The following is a 17,286-nucleotide window of genomic DNA, read 5'->3' on the forward strand; positions in this document are numbered from 1 at the left end:
TCTGCATATGGTCTGACTAATTTAGATGGATTAGGATGTTTCAACCAATTTCTATCCATTTTAGGAGGAGATAAAATATCATGATAATTATCCTCTAAAAGATAGCAGTTATGGAGAGGAGGGAGAGATAAATGATAAAGGCAACAAAAACAAATTAAAAAAATAAAGTCGAGAACATCATTTTAGGAGATAAATATTAAAAAATAAAGTTAAAAAAAGGCCACATGGTGAATAACTGCTTTCTATTTTAGGAGAGAGATATTAAACAGAGAAATTCAAATTTGTTATGTTGGGGAAAAAAAACAAATAAAACAACAAGAACGGAATAACTTCTCCTCCATTTTAGGAGAAAATATTAATATCTATATTAAAAAAAGTATCTAATACATTATACTAACATATGCATATGGTCCAACTAATTTAGACGGATTAGGATGTCTCCAACAAATTTCTATCCATTCTAGGAGGAGATACTAATATCTTATAAAATGATATATAGATTAAAAAAAATAAATAAATAAATGAAACCAACGTGGGAGAAAGAATGGGGTAAAGGTTGTCGTGGGTTTTCAAAAAACCGTGAAGCTTGCCCACTACAAGCACTAACTTCCCCGTTCGTATAATCTCATTTTTTCTGTTCCTACTTATTTTCCCATATCCAAATTCAAATGTTAATTTTCCCCTCAGTTATACAACTACTATCAACAGTTGTTGCTTGGTTTTACAGACTCTCACACTCCAACGTAGGATAAAACAGGTATTAAGCAACGCCCGAGTCATCATTCTTCTTTATTTCAATTTTTTCGCTTTTTTGCTTTGCCATTCTTCTCCCACTCCCTCTCCCTAGGCGTAGAAAGGAAATTAATCTAGGTGTAAGCTTCTTTTTTTCACTTTTTTTCCTGCATGGTTGTACTCATTTTACACATTTTCATGTAAGCATAATATGTAATTGTATGAATATCCAGGTTTAGCTTCATATGGGTTCTTTTAACTTCTTCCTTCAAAATCTTCATTGTGTGTTTTTTAAAATTTTGGTCAGATTATGAGTTTCACTTTTGATTATCTTAATGTGCTATACGTGTGCTATGGTAATTTTAAAAATTATTTGTTTTCATTCTTAGGATATTTACAAGAATACCCACAAAAAATGAAGAAGGAACCTATTGATAAGATCTCAAACAGACGTGTCTCTATTTTTACACCTGGTTGGGATATATCTGTCGGAGTAAAAACTACTGATCTAAGCCAACTGATTCTCAAAGAGTGGAAAAAGAAGAAGCATGAGCAGTATGTATCCTAAATTATATACAAATTTGTTACAAGAAATCTAACATTATATATACCTTCAATATATAGGCGGCGCATGAAAAAGGCTATGGAAGAATTAAAACCTTCAACAACTCCTCAGATCATACGTATTTGGAATAAAGTCCAACAAATAAGGTACAACACCATTTCTTACCTATTTATTTTTAATGGCATTCTCTATATCATTCTACAAATTAATTATCTCAAATTATAAAATAAAATAAAACAATTTATGGGTGCAGAAAAAAGATTAACAGTGGCCAAACAACTTTTCTAAATATAGTAAGTCTTCTCTTATTTTCATACAAAAGTATACTATAAATTCAAATTGCATTCAATTTTCAAATATAAATAAAATTGCATTTTTTGTCAGTTTTACAAGCATCACACCCGTCTCAAAGTACAAAGGTTGAAGTACAAGATTAAGGTAATATTTCTTATTATTTAATTTTGTAAATATGGTTACAATTTGTTACCTCAAACTTGACAAATATATTTATCTTTAGTATTCTACAAGTAACTGGAGTAAAAGTATTGCCATGAGAAAATTGTCAAACTTAAAGGTATTTAGGTTAAGTTGCTTACAATCTTTATAGTTGGGATTGTGCATTATAGTTAGACTTCTTATTTTATCATCATTGCTTGCAGATTAACCATGAAAATCTAAAGCATCAAGTGCAAGCAAATGGGTGGCAAGCATGACTTTGATTTCACACGTAGGCGCTATGTTTACATATGTACATGTTGTACATATTTTGCTTTGCTTCATATATTAGGAGTTCATCCCTAGCTAGCCTATAACTTTGATTGAAAACTTATAAATCTGAAACAATTTGATTTAAGGACATTAAGTGTTGTCAATATGTATTTAGAAATCAAATTACATGTCATATTTTCATATTTTTTTTATTTATAAATAGTATATGTTTTCCCATTTTATCTTCGTTGTTGTTTTAAAGAAAAAAATAGTAAAAAATGTATGAGAGATTACTCACATATGTGCAAATTGGATGGAATATATGCTCCTAAATTATTCAACAAATGTGGCAATATGACAATATGGCATGCAATAACACCATTATCACTTTGGAATGATGGGATGATTTTACGGTAACATCATTATCTCATCAACCTTTCTTCAACTCAAGCAATTGGAACTACGTAGCCTGACCCATGCTCTAATGTTGAACATCTCAGTCCCAACCCAAAATGGCACACCCATAATTACGTACTCACTCCTCTAACTGCATCAAGTATCCCATTCACACAACCATTGAACAAATGATCTGCCAACCTGCTCGAATGACGCCAAATATTGCCCATAATACCTTTTTCTCCACCATAATAAAAAAATGTTGTTGTGCACCCTTTTAATACAGCCACTAATCCTCATGTTACAAAATATATTGATCATTTCATATTTTCTATACAACATTAAATAATTAAGCATATATTTTTTATTTTATTTGAGAGTTTAAGGAACCTAACTCTTGATCTTCTTCTGTACAATATATAAAGGTAAAATGGTACTGATGGAGATAACAAAATTCTAACTAGACTGAGTAACTTAATTACCAAAGTCATAATAATGATCAAACATAGCTCATTTCGTGAAATCAAATTCTATCAGCCAAAAAAAAAAAAAAAAAGACACCATAATAATTAGCAAGCAAAAAAAAAAAAAAAAAAAAAAGGTGGATTGGTTAGTGTACAATTCATAAATTTCATTTTTGGGTACAATGAACAGGTGCAAAAAGACTAAGTTAGATGATTGAACATAATAAAAAATTGAAAATAATAAGAAATTGTTGTGATGGACACAAACACAATTTATAAAATAATCACTTAAGAAATATAAGAATATCTAAAACAACACATCTTTGGGGCGCGTAGCGCCCGTGATGCAAAATGCCTCTCGCACGCACGTTAGTGCGTGCAGAGAGGCTAGTTTTACTTAAAAAAAATAAAAAAATAAAAAATAAAAATAAAAAAACCTCAAAACTTGCTCTTTGGATCATATGAGTAAAAGGAAGAGCATGTGATTGTGTTTTAGGGAATAAAACTGGTGTTGGTGATTTGAATTGTGTCAAGTGCTAAATTAGGAATTGAGACTGCATGCTTTTGTACCATTTTGGTTGTAAACTATATGTTATTGTTTGTCATTTCACAAGTTTCATAGCTTATCAGGTATTTTGTGTAACACGATACACTTCCCCATAATGTAGCTGTCTTTCTTGCAAAGTTTTAGATCAGGGGTTCGAGCTGAGGGATTGAGAGTAGTTTAGCATGCTGGCAGTGACACCTAAGAGTAGGGTTTGTAAACTTTTATTATTATATTTAGATTAATGCCTCAATTCATTGTTGAACTAGTGTTTATTGTAACTGTCGTTAATTCTCTGATATAATGTATGTATGAGTTTTAATAAACTCTTCGTACTTATTGTACCATTACATCTTGATGTCGCGCATTAATTTTGTACGTATCTTGAGATCCGACGTAACATCTTTCAATCCTTTTCAAAAAGAAGAAAATGAATGTCATTTACATCACATATTCATGTGCACAACAATGCCATAATCGTCTCCTCCGGTCTTCTCTCTATTCTCTCCTTCTCATCGCCACCAGGACTGTTGTTTGGAGATCAATTGCAAGCTTTGAGAATGGGTTCGTAATACTGTCCTCCCCTTTTTGCCTCACCTAAATCATCCGAAAAACTCAACTCTATCGATTTCTTCCGGTCGACCAAATCGGTTAACTAAAAGTGGGTAAACTGACTTGGCCGTGTCAGTGCCGGTTGCGATTTACTCGTCCCTACAAGTGTTCGTTGGTTTGTGATTTCGCCTTACATTTCAGTTACCTATTCGATTCCACCCCTAGCCACACATGTCTTGTGACACTACGAATGGGGCACAACGAATTGTGCCGAATTTGCAGCGGCCCATTTGTCGCGTTAGATAAGACTTGGACTTATAGAATGGGATCGCAGGTTTTAAATTATAGAGGCCTATTTGGTTAAAGGGCCCAATATTCGAATGAAAGTGTTTTTAAAAAACGGAATAGGATTATCTCCTCTCTTTTTTTCTCTCATCTTCCCTCTCCTCCTATTTGAATGGTTAAAGGTTAAGTCATGTCAACGTCTTATATTAATTTTTTATAGAAGGAGAAAAATAAAATAGAGAATGTAAAAGGAGGGGAGAGAATCATTGTCCTTTAAAAACAATTGACAGTATTTTTAGATTATAAAAAGCAATTTTGACAATATTTAGCCGAAAAAGTTAAGTACTCATTTAGAACTGTAAGTGTTTTTGGTGATACAATAATTCTAGGGAGACTAAATTTATAAATTAAAATTGCAAACTAAATAATGTACCACTAATAAGAAATGAGCACGTTTATCAACTTTTAAGTAATAATCCAATTATCAACTTCCATATCATTTAGTTTACAAAACTTAGTCTACAAATTCAATCTCCCTAGCATTACTCTGGGTGATATTTAGTAACAATTCAAGTGGATTTTAGAAAAACACTTTAAATGACATGTAAGAAAAACAAATATGATACTTCATCCAAAAAAAACATTTAATGTTGTAAAAACTATGGGAATTGAATACCCACATGGTTTAACCAAAAGTGAAAAATAAAAAGGACTAGAAATAGTAGTATTGTCATAATTTGTTGTTGTATGGCATTTTTTCAACATGTATTAATTTTCCTTGTAGACTTTTGCACGTAATTTGCTCTATATAAAGAGCATGCAATGTATGATCAAACAATACATAATATCAAGATCGAAAGCAATAATACCAATATCCCTTTTCCCATCTGATGAGTCGATATTATACTATATATTTTACCCTAATCTTAGTTATAGTTTATTAGTTATTTTGGTAGAATTTTGATACTTTGTTATATATTTTCAATATAGGACATTCGACTTCCTCTGGTGCAAAAAGTAACCAAACGGATGAATTTTGGAGTGATTCCAATTGGACTATGTTCATGAGTCTTTCAAGATGATTGTGTCAAAGTATCAGAATTTTCTACCAAGCCATTTGACCGTGGCGATGAAATAAAGGTCTAGCGCCTAGCTTTCTCAGATTGATGTTTTTGGACGTTTTGAGTATTTTGAAGGTCAAGATGGCATATTTTGATGAAGATTCCCTCTGAGGATTTGTTGAGGACGTCTTTAGCTTTAAAAAAAGACCTTTTGAGACCAAATCGGAGTTTATTTGGTTGGTCAAAAGATTAATTTTCAAAGAACTCTGAATTTTAGTTCAAATAGGAGACCTTTTATTTTCTGTTTTATTATTTTATTATGTTTCCTAGTTTTATTCTAAGTCCTTTTATAGGAAGAATTTTATTTTGTAGTAGTATAAATAAGGCTTTTTAGCCATTAGGGAGATAAGGGGAGAGAATGCATTACTTTGTATTCTCAAGGTGCTTTCTATCCATGTTTTTAATAATATTTTGTTTTATGGTTGTTAGTAACTAGTTTTGTTTGCTAGAGCGAGGCCACGAGCTTTAGCAAGAATATGTAGTTTCTTTTCAATTTGCTTATGATATTATGCACTCAAGTTTTGAATTATTAATCATTGTGCTTTAAACTATCTAATTGTCTTGATGATTGGCCACCATTAGAATATTTAGAAAAGTAATTTGATGCAATTTTGATGGAGGGCTGTCCCTGAATTTGCCGATGGCTTCTTGTGGTTAATATGTGTAACTTCTTAAGATGGACGACATGTCTTAAGGGTTGTATGGTTTTTCAAAAGGTTTTCACAAAACTTAATGAGTCTTGTATGTTCATATTCGATCTAGACGCCACGGACAGGTGCATGTTAGATATACGTTCTATGTTGGAGGTTCCAAGTAGGGCATACTTTAGGAAATCTAACCTTCAAAATATGCATGTGTAATTCATAAGTAATTGGAAGAACTATGTATGATTGTTAAGGTTACGGCGAAACCCTAGTACTTAAATAGATTGCAAAACTATTTTCTTTTGGTTTTCTTTACTTTCTCAATTTATTTAATTGTTTTTAATTAAATTCGTTTTTAATATTTTAGGTCATTAAATCACCTTTTTCTAAACTTTGTTTTCAAATAATTAATTAAGATTTGATTTTAACATAAATTATTCATTCAATCCCTGCGAAAAACAACCTTGCTTGAGCTGCTATACTTCGATAACCTTGTACTCTTGCAAGTATTTTTAAGTATTTTTATCTCTACTTTTGCAAGTGGTAAAATCCCTATCACCATCTTTACCTGCATCATTTGTGTGAGACAATTACGAAAAATAAACAATGTGATACATTGCATCCATTCCACTTCTATCTCTAGTAAAAGTTATCTCTTTCTCACTTTTCCCTATTTATAACATTTAAATTAAAGCGCTCTTAGTTATTTAAAAAATACTTCCCAACCTCTTAGTTATTTTAAAAGCACTTCCCAACGAACTTTAAAAGTACTTCTGAAATTTTTTTCTTTTTAAACATTTAAAGATGTTTCTAGAAGATGTGGTAGAGTCAAGTTTCACATAAACAGCATTGAATTGCAAATCAAAATCCAACCCACAAGTTACTCAAAAGAGTAATACTAGGGAGATCAAATTTTTTAAAATTAAATTTGCAAACTAAATATTGTGGTTGTAGGTAATTGGATTATTAATTAAATGTCGATTAACGTGTTTGTTTCTTATTGGTGACACATCATTTAGTTTACAATTTGGTTTAAAAAAATTGATCTCTCTAACATTACTCTACTCAAAACTAGCAACTGCAAGGATACACAACACACAAACTTACCCTTAACCAACAAATAGTTAGCGGATTTAAGGAAACCCACAGACTTGACCGATTCTGCTACATAAATTTGTGTCCATCCCCATCCCCATCCCCATCCCCATCCCATCCATAATATAGCACCACTCACTCAACCATTTGTCATCACCAATTTATTACTCTTATTTATTCATGTCCATTTCGTTTTCCCAACAAATTCCTTTGCTATGTCTCATAAACAATCCCAATATAGTTTGTGACGTATTGATCTTCGACGAATTCTATTACCAAACTTATTAGTAACTTATAAACTAGAGTAATATTAGAGAGACTAAATTTTTAAACTAAATTTTGTAAACAAGATGATATAATTGTTAATGATTGAATTATTATCTACATGCTGAGTAACGTGTTTATTTCTTATTGTTAACTCATTTGATTTAATATTTTGATCTATTTATCATTACCGATAAACTATTGTAGGAGAAAAGTTACCAAACCAAACACGATATTGACCATAATTATGCGCCGATTAAAGCAAAACCATCAGCAGACATGCTGAACTTATCTGAAATGTGATTAATCATGTAATTGGGAATTGTCTCGAGTGAACCGTTGAAAAAGTTTGAAGAAAAATTTGTACTCAAGTGATAAAAATAGTTGTCCAAATTAATAGTAGTTGCCCGTACTTTATATCACTGTTAAATTTGAGTAACGTTATTCTTATCATAATTTTATATTATATTTTTTTATCAATCTTAGATGATAGATGAATTGGACAAGTTACATCATTTAATTTCAATCTTTGTAAATGATAATTACGGTATACGAGGAGTCTATTTCTTTGATTTAAGATTATTGAAATGTTTTAATTAATAAAAATATTAAAATTAAATGACGTTGATTGCCAGCTTGGGAGGTAGCATTTAACAATCTACACCCACCACCAACCACACTGCTCTGCCACTGAAAGTGCAAGAACCCCTTCAAAGTAGTAGGAACGAGCCTTTATTGATCCCACCTGCAATTTCAAGCTTTGCCCATTTATACGCATCTCTCTCTTCCTCACACTCAAACCCTTCCGTGTATTCATCAATGGCTGCTTTCTCCTTCTCCTCTGCTTCTCTTTCTTCTTACTACCACCTTTTTTTCACCCTCTTTGCGTTTCTCGTTTCTGGGTTGATCTTCGTGTTCACCCAGAAGTCCAAATCCAAGCACCCCAACCTCCCTCCTGGTCCGCCGGGATGGCCGATCGTCGGCAACCTCTTCCAATTTGCCCGCTCCGGAAAACCATTCTTCGAGTATGCCGACGATCTCCGGAAAAAGTACGGCCCCATTTTCACTCTCAAAATGGGTACCCGAACCATGATCATCCTCAGTGACGCCAAACTTGTCCACGAAGCCTTGATCGAGAAGGGGGTCGTCTTCGCGACCCGACCCAGAGAGAACCCCACCCGAACTATCTTTAGCTGCAATAAGTTCACCGTCAACGCCTCAATCTACGGCCCTGTGTGGCGGTCCCTGCGGCGGAACATGGTCCAGAACATGCTCAACTCCACCCGCCTCAAGGAGTTCCGAAGTGTTCGAGAAAATGCCATGGACACACTCATCAAGCGGATTAAGGACGAGGCCAAGGCCAACGACGGCGTAGTTTCGGTCCTCAAAAACGCGCGGTTTGCGGTGTTTTGTATCCTTCTGGCAATGTGTTTCGGGATCGAGATGGACGAGGAGATCGTGGAGAAAATGGATCAGATGATGAAAATGGTTTTAATCGTGCTCGACCCCAGAATCGACGATTATTTGCCGATTTTAAGCCCCTTTTTCTCCAAGCAGAGGAATAGGGCTTTGGAAGTAAGAAACAAGCAGATTCAGTACATTGTCCCGTTCATCGAACGACGTCGCCGTGCCCTCGAGAACCCAGGTTCGGATCTCAAAGCGACGTCGTTCTCCTACCTCGACACTTTGTTCGATCTCAAAGTGGAGGGACGAAAATCTTCGCCTTCGCATGCTGAATTGGTCACGCTTTGCTCGGAGTTTCTAAACGGCGGCACCGACACGACAGCCACGGCTCTCGAATGGGGAATCGCTCAGCTCATAACGAATCCGAACGTTCAAGAGAAGCTGTACCAAGAAGTTAAGGCGACTGTGGGCGACAGAAAAGTTGACGAGAAAGATGTGGAGAAGATGCCCTACTTGCAAGCTGTAGTAAAGGAGCTTTTACGAAAGCACCCTCCTACCTACTTTTCATTAACCCATGCAGTAACTGAGCCGACTACTTTGGCCGGGTACGATATACCGACGGATGTGAATGTTGAGATTTACTTGCCCGGCATATCGGAGGACTCGAAAATTTGGTCCAACCCGGAAAAGTTTGATCCCGACCGGTTTGTGTCCGGCCGGGAGGAGGCTGATATAACCGGAGTGACCGGAGTTAAAATGATGCCGTTCGGGGTCGGGAGAAGGATATGCCCGGGGTTGGGGATGGCGACGGTGCATGTTCATCTAATGCTGGCGAGGATGGTGCAGGAGTTCGAGTGGAGTGCTTACCCGGCTGGTGAGAAAATAGATTTTGCTGGGAAATTGGAGTTCACTGTGGTGATGAAGAACACTCTAAGAGCTATGATCAAGCCTAGAATCTGATTAATTAGGTGGAAAAATCTATTTGGTTTTGATGTAGTACGGATAAATCGATCGGGTTTGTTATATGTAGATCTTTGTTTTTTTATATTTGTATTATGCATTTTTTTGTTTTTATTTTTATTTAAATTTTTTTATGTTTTAATTATTCTTTAGTATTATGTCATGGAAATAATGGATTTTACGCTTGGGAATGGAGAGGGTAAAATCTTGATCCAAAAATTTAGATGGAAGTAAAAGAATTAGACAAATATTGGGTGTCCATGAACTCTGTATATTTCAACAGAATTTAGCTTCAAATTTTGCTTTATGCAAATATAAAATATAAAATATGTTTTTAGCATCGATCATGATCAGTAGTAATCTACAATACATGATACGTTTTCACTTCTACTCATCGGTTCTCTACATTGGTTTCTAAGATTTCGTTACTTTAATTCAATTTTTCTGTGATAGGTAAATCGGACCAGTATGGTTAATCATTGTTTACGAGGTAAATCAGCTCTAATTAAGAAAGAAAATTGTAAAATTCTCTCGCACTCTAGCTAAGACATTTAAATTTCTTTGTAATCTTAATTAAGTTGCTTGTGTGTCAAGTATTGTGGAAAAAGTCTTGTACATACATATGGTGTAATTCTTGTTGGCGTGAGTCCCACTCTAATTAGGATTGTAATTATTTAATTATTGTGGAGGGTTAGTACTAGTTAAAAGTGGTTAAATTTAACAAACTGCATGTTTGAGTCGACCTGCATTTTTAGGTACATTAAAGCAATCATGTGCCGTGGTATGGCCAGTTGCTACGTACTTTAACTTTTTGAAGAAGTAACTAACTATATATTGTGTGTTGTTTCCTCCCATTCCATAGAATTTCAGCTAGCTAGCTATCCGTTGATGAATCCCATGTGACCCCCATGAATGTTGTTCTTGACCGCAAAGTCACACTTCTCAACTGAATGCGACACTTGATATACATACATACATACATATATATATATATTTATATCTTGCCTAAATGAGCTTTATCATAATACGTGGGACTCACTGAACTCAAGATTTCAAGTGCAAACGTACATGAGTTCAACCACTTGAAATATGAATCGTTTACGTACTTATTAATGATCTTATAATCAAAATATATTAGTAATAATGCAATTGTTGTACGATCATGTCGATCGAATTGTGGGACTTGGCCCGAGATCATGGCAAGATTGGCTATGGTCAAGCGTAACCTCGTTTCATGAAGACCTTAGGATACAAATACAATAACAAAATATTTAATATAAAAACATTGAGTAGAAATTTGTTATTGTGAACTAAAACTAACGTAATTAGAAACACTAATTACTTTCTTTTTTGTACATCTACTTACTGCTTTTTACTTTTTTCTTCTCATTTACAAGAAATTTTTATGTGCTCTTAAGATACTTGTTATGTGATGTACTATTTCATGTGTGATAATATGAATGAACTTCTCATTTTTAAGTGAAATAATAACATTATATGACGGTGTTCTGAATATACTAAAAATTCTCCCACAATGTAATAGGATAATCGTAACCATCTATTTTAGGGACATAGCTGAAGGATTATGGCACACAAAACTAAACGAAGTTGAAAGTTTAGACATTTCATTAAATACGATGTTAGTTTAAGTGTTTAATCACGTGAAAATACAATGGAAAATGTAGCTAGTATTCTTTGACTTACTTTGTTCCCATGGATCGAGGATTTGACGAGGGCGGAGTGATTTTACAGCAGTAGTACGAGTGGAGGTGGAATATGGGGACAATGATTGTTTGTCCTCCCATTTTAGATGTCTATTCATGTTTTTTTGTTTTGTGTGATCAAATTAAATCATGTTAATATTTTATATAATTTTTTTATAAAGATAATAAAACAAAAATAAATAGTAATATTGAATATTGACGTGATTTAATCGTGATCATATAAACAGAAATGCATAGAGGACACCGAAAATGAGAAGTTAGACAATCTTTGTCCGGAATATGGACCACCATCATGCCATTGCCAATATGTCTGCATTATGGCATTCAAAAGCCGAAGAATTTGGGTGGCTTTTTACGTGGATATGTGTCGATATTGCATCTTGGAAAATCTGCCGTGAGTCATCACGTATCTTAAAATAACGAAAAACTTACAGTACTATTTATTTTAACAAAAAATTATATTTTTACATTAAAAAATCAAATTTGGTACTATTCACTTTACTTTTATTTTTTCTTATCTATAAAACTCAAAGTTTTTAAATCTTTTTCATTAATTTTTTTTAATGTATCCAAATTTACTATTATAACAACAAGTGTGAAAGTTTGAAATTATTAAAATAATTAGAGGATGTGCGAGTTTCAAATCCAAAATGCAAGAGAGAAACTCAACATTCTATTTACTAAAATATTAAATCACATGTAACATTCTTGTTCTATTTATATTATAGCTTGTTATGTACGACATGTTTCGAAAAAAACTGAAAAATTATGTAGGGATTCACTTCGCAGGTAACACTTGCCGCAGTCTTATATGCAATGAAATTGTTGCATTCTTATTTATTGAGAATTGGTGCTTTCTTCTGATTTATTTGTATAATTCTATAAATAATAGTGAACTGTTGTCTGACCTTAAAAAATAACCTCGAACCCATCTTTAGAAGAAATTTTTTTTTGTAAATGAGTAGTTTGAAATACTAAAAACAATTCTCCTATATGTATTTTATGTATATTAAATTTTGGTATCATGACAATTAAATAATTCAGGGTCTCTTTTGAGTTTTCGAAGATAATGCAAAAATAAAGTGTTTTCTTTAAAATTGTTTCACTTCATCTTCACTTAAGAGTGAGACGTCAGATCTTTAACTACTATGAATAGTGAGTTCAATATTGAATTATTATGATTAGCCTATTGTGTAGGATAGCTTCATGCTCAACTCCCCTTAGAGCCTCTCACAAAACTTTCCAAATTTCCTAATATCCTCGTTAATTCTTAAAATTGACAATGTTCTCTTAAAAAAAAAAGTTGGAGCCTTTCATATAGAGAAAATTGTAGCAATGATATTTCAATTAGAACTTTGGCCCCTCAACTAAAAATTTGAGACCATTGGTCCCTTAACTCATTTAAACGTGCAACTATGATCCTCTTTGTAACTTTAGTAGAAAATGAATTATGGTGAAAGTACCATTGCTACAATTATGTCAAAGTTAAGGAATCATTGCTCAAATTGAGTTAAAGTTGAGGGATCATTGTTATAAGTTTTTCATTTTGATTTTTTGTAATTGCCTCTTGATTCAGCCTTACGTGTGTGACACGTTACTCATTTTGACAAAAGTTCTGATAGAGTTGACGAAAAAGACTATAAATGCACGTTTTGACGAGTTAAGAGACCAGTGGTCACAAATTTTTAATTGAAAAGATCATTGCTTTCAATTCAATTAAAATTAAAAGACCATTACTGCAATTTTCTCAATCATAAAACTCAACCAACATTGCTGGCTGACACAAAACTTAAATTTTCTTTTTTCCAAAATCAATGTCATCCATTTACACGCACAAACATTTACAGCATTGGTTTACTCTCTCTGCCAATGCGTTTTGCCAACTACTAACGAACTCTGTGTACTTGCACCAGCAGCAGGAAGCAGTGCATTCAAAAGCCTCTGCTTATGAATATGTTTTCTGAACAAAAATGTCAACTCCTGGTTAGGTTTACATTTATGAGCAAATTTTAATCTTTCGATGTGGCACGAAGGTACAAAAGCTAAATTGGATTGATATCAAATTTTTTGCACCCAAAAATATAAGTATAGTTTTCTCTGTGGTCTAATCATTGACTAACACATGTTTATAAGCTTAATTTTTATTAACTTTGTTGTCATAAACTTAATGTGTGTCAATCAATGACTGTGGGTCATAAAGATGCCACATCTATTTTGGATGCAAAGATTTGAGATATATTGGATTTGGATTGAACAAAATCAATATAGTGATTTCCACAATCCTGTCTTCTTCTTCTTCTGCAATTTTCCATTTGTCATTTGATTCTTCTGGGATGTACTTAGTCCACAACAACAACGAAATCTTATCTCACTAAGCGGGAACGACTGTATGAATCCTAAAACGCCACTGTGCTTAGTTTTACACCAAGTCTTCCATTAGCCCCAAGTACTCCATGTCATTACTTAAACTCTACATTCAAGTCTTCTTAATTCTTCCTCTATTTTCTTTTTTTACCCATTTTACTCTGAGTTTATGTCTCATAATCTCATTTTCTTACCGAAATATTTGTTCCTTGATTCTTCTTTGGTGTACTCAACCCGATGGCAAGAAAAAAAAACAAAACATCTCATAAAAAGAAGCTGGGCAAGTGAGTGATTAAAAGTGTTTATTTGTGCATCTGAGATTCTAAATTCCAATTCACCTCACTTAATATTGCTTGTATTAAAAAGAGCGTGAAGTTGAAATTGAGATCAAATTTTGGCTCTAAACCATTATCTTAATCCCATTTTACCGCTTAGACCCTTCTCAAGCTTCATTAAGTCCCAAGATAAAAGGTGATAGTGCTCAAACACATCCCTTCTCTCCATTTACATGGCAATGAGTTGACAGTAAGGGGCATACAAGTTAAATACATAACCTCCCGCACCTTTATCTACTTCTACTTTTACAACTGATCTAACAAAACCGCCCAACACCAGCCACCCTAAAATCGAAAAAAGAAAGAAAAAAAGACGATTAAATCACAACGATTTTACACACAGCAAGCAGAAGAGCCAACAACCAACTTCCTAAGAGAAGGTAACAATGGCATTTACTTACAAACTTTTACGACATACCCATTCACCGTCGCTGCCCCATCAGACGTAGGCCTGATTTGGTACTGAGATGATTATAAAAAAAACAGGTATCAAAAAAAGCTAGAGCTGTTTTTGTGTTTGGTAAACATTCAACTTCAGCTTTTTTCCATAATTTGAGTGAAAAAAGCCAAAAACAAGAAACTGCAAAACCCAACTTTGAAAAAACGACTTTTTTTTCACATCTGTTCTACATAAAAGTTTACTAAACACTATAATACTGTTTTTTTTTTTTTTTTTCAAAAGCACTTTTACAAAAAAGTTATCAAACACTCTGTTGCTTTATTCCACAGCTGCTTATTCTCACAGCACAGCTGAAGCAGCTTTTTTTTTAAAACACAGCAATACCAAACCAGCTCATATTAGCAGATGTATCTTGAATTCGAAGGCACCAATGTGTACGGATTTGATGGGCTTTCTAAATGCTTATTTCCCTAGTCTTAGAAATCTGATTACTCTCAGTTAAGGGGGAGCTATTCTCCCTGGCATCTGTTACATCACCCTGATGCTGCATGATCTTCTTGAATGGGGTCCATACCATGATTTTCATGAGTTCTTGATGCACGACTATTCAAGAGATAGCGATAAGAAAGGGTACTGAAGGACTCTGTACCATAATGAGATCGAATAGCCGAACAGGACAAGGGTTGCATGAGGCGTTTTATCTCAGGAAACTCGCGCAATGATATTCTACAAACAGGACATGTGGAATGCTGCTGAAGCCATATCTCTATTCAGGTTACATGGAAGGAGTGCTCACAGTAGGGGAGGATCCCAATACATCATCACCATGGTATTCCGCAAGGCAAACAGTGCATCTACAAAATAAAAGAAAAATCAAATTTCATAAGAAAAATGCAAGGATTACGAGATAACATGTTTGAAATTGTTGTAGAGTGCCAAGATTATAGGTCAATATGACAAAATTATTCATTTGATTCTCATTGCTTTTCTCTTTTCCTTTAACCACTAAAGCAACAGAGTTGAGAGAATTTCTGAAACCATGCTATCGAGATACCAGAATAAACGTTTACCGTATAATCTTCATTGGAATATCACTCAAATTGCAAGCTTGACCTCATTAAAGAAACAAACAGCAGGCTTGACTCGGCGACCGAAAAGAGAATCCTTACATATCAGCGGAACATTGAAATGAAGGATTAACTTAATCAGATTAAGGAACCAATAGAGTACAAAAATGGGAAGAGAACTTATTCAGGATAGCAGGATACTGCCTTGGACTCAAAGAACTATTATTTTGGTCGATTTACATTGTCAGGCATTAACAAGGATACTTTTACTGCAGGAGCAGTGCATTTTCCAGATTGTTTAAAACTTGCAAAATAAGGAGAGTTCCAAAAGAACTGGGAAATGTTATATAGCCCTCTAAATGCCTACATTGCATCAGAACGAAAACACTGCACTACTTAAGAACAACAACAAAGCCTTATCCTACTAAGTGGGGTCGATTGTATGAATGTTAGAATGTCATTGTGCTCGGATCTATGCCACGTCTTCCGTTAGATCCAAATTTTTACTCCAAGTCTTTTCTTAGAGTTTCTTTCCAAGTCTTCCTAGTTCTTCCTCTACCCCTTCGGCCTGAACCTCTGTCTCATAATCACATCTTCTAACCAAAGCATTAGTAAGCCTTTGCTTCATATGTCAAACCACCTTAATCGATTTTCTCTCATCTTCCTTCAATCTCGGCTACTCTTACCTACCTCGGATATCCTCATTCCTTACCTCGGATATCCTCATTCCTAATCCTATCCTTTCTCGTGTGCCCAAACATCAACGAAGCATTCTCATCTCTTCTACACTCATTTTATGTACGTGTTAGATGCTTCAACCGCACTATTTAAGAATATATATACAAAGTAATTTGATATCAGAAATCACGAGGGCAACAGCTCTAAGTGTACATGAAGATAGAAATAATTACATTTATCAATTACTTCTTAAAATACTTTTTGGAACACTAAATAAGTAGCCACTGGCTTTTAGAAATATAAGAAAATGATCTATGACCACACATTGAATACAGCCCAAGATGAATCAGAGGCTATACAAGATTGAAGTGGACAGGCACCTAGCGTAAACTTCATTCTTATAATTCACTGACCCTCCAAGCTTGAGGACATATCAACCTCTCTCAAATTATTAAAAAAAAAAAAAAAAAAAAAAAAAAAAAAGAAGTCTTTTTACGAGAAAATTACTCATCAGACATAAATTCTCATTAGATTTTAAACCCATGTATCCCACAGTCCAGAACAAATCTAAATTTCTCCAGGAGAAAAACAGGGTATGTGGCATCTATGCTAAAGACTTAACCAGCCGCATTGGAAAAGAATTAACACCTAGTAGCTCCAACCTTTTGAATTAGAACTAGGAGCAACCAAGAATCTGGTACTTCTTTCTCAATGGACAAAAGACAAATGAACAGAGAAAATGAAAGAGCCAACTTCCATCATCAAATTACACTCTAACCAATATCATTCCACTTGTGTCTTGTACACACAACTGTCCATCAGTCTAACATAGAAAGCTACGGATAAAAGGAACAATGTACCGAGATACATAATTAAATTCTCTCTAATAGGACTAGACAACTAGTTAGCCAAAACTTGGCAATGGACACTTGAACCACATTATTTGAATTCTCATCTGTAAGGCTACTCGAAGAAAAGATTTCG

General features: G+C 34.0%; 1 protein-coding gene and 2 long non-coding RNA genes across 3 annotated transcripts; 2 read left to right on the forward strand and 1 right to left on the reverse strand.

Annotated features, from left to right (window-relative positions):
- Positions 1-1,039: 1,039 nt before the first annotated feature.
- LOC125480855 lies at positions 1,040-2,242 on the forward strand. Its single transcript, XR_007261117.1, has 4 exons — positions 1,040-1,443; positions 1,551-1,735; positions 1,815-1,871; positions 1,957-2,242. It is a non-coding gene; the product is annotated as an uncharacterized LOC125480855 (long non-coding RNA).
- A 5,819-nt stretch (positions 2,243-8,061) lies between these two features.
- Positions 8,062-9,819, forward strand: LOC125480857 (cytochrome P450 77A3-like). Its single transcript, XM_048592059.1, has one exon. The coding sequence runs from the start codon at positions 8,190-8,192 to the stop codon at positions 9,732-9,734; it is 1,545 nt and encodes a 514-aa protein (XP_048448016.1). The 5' UTR covers positions 8,062-8,189; the 3' UTR covers positions 9,735-9,819.
- A 5,119-nt stretch (positions 9,820-14,938) lies between these two features.
- Positions 14,939-15,705, reverse strand: LOC125480858. Its single transcript, XR_007261118.1, has 2 exons — positions 15,628-15,705; positions 14,939-15,411 (listed from the first exon to the last, which is right to left on the reverse strand). It is a non-coding gene; the product is annotated as an uncharacterized LOC125480858 (long non-coding RNA).
- Positions 15,706-17,286: the final 1,581 nt, after the last annotated feature.

Source organism: the organism of the source record quoted next, unplaced genomic scaffold, assembly GCF_019419815.1.
Source record: "Pyrus x bretschneideri cultivar Hongxiangsu unplaced genomic scaffold, Pyrus_bretschneideri_v1 Contig361, whole genome shotgun sequence".
Classification (NCBI taxonomy): Eukaryota; Viridiplantae; Streptophyta; class Magnoliopsida; order Rosales; family Rosaceae; genus Pyrus; species Pyrus x bretschneideri.

Excerpts from the sequence above, each read along its gene's own strand:
- LOC125480857 (XM_048592059.1), top strand. The coding sequence starts at position 8,190 with ATGGCTGCTTTCTCCTTCTCCTCTGCTTCTCTTTCTTCTTACTACCAC.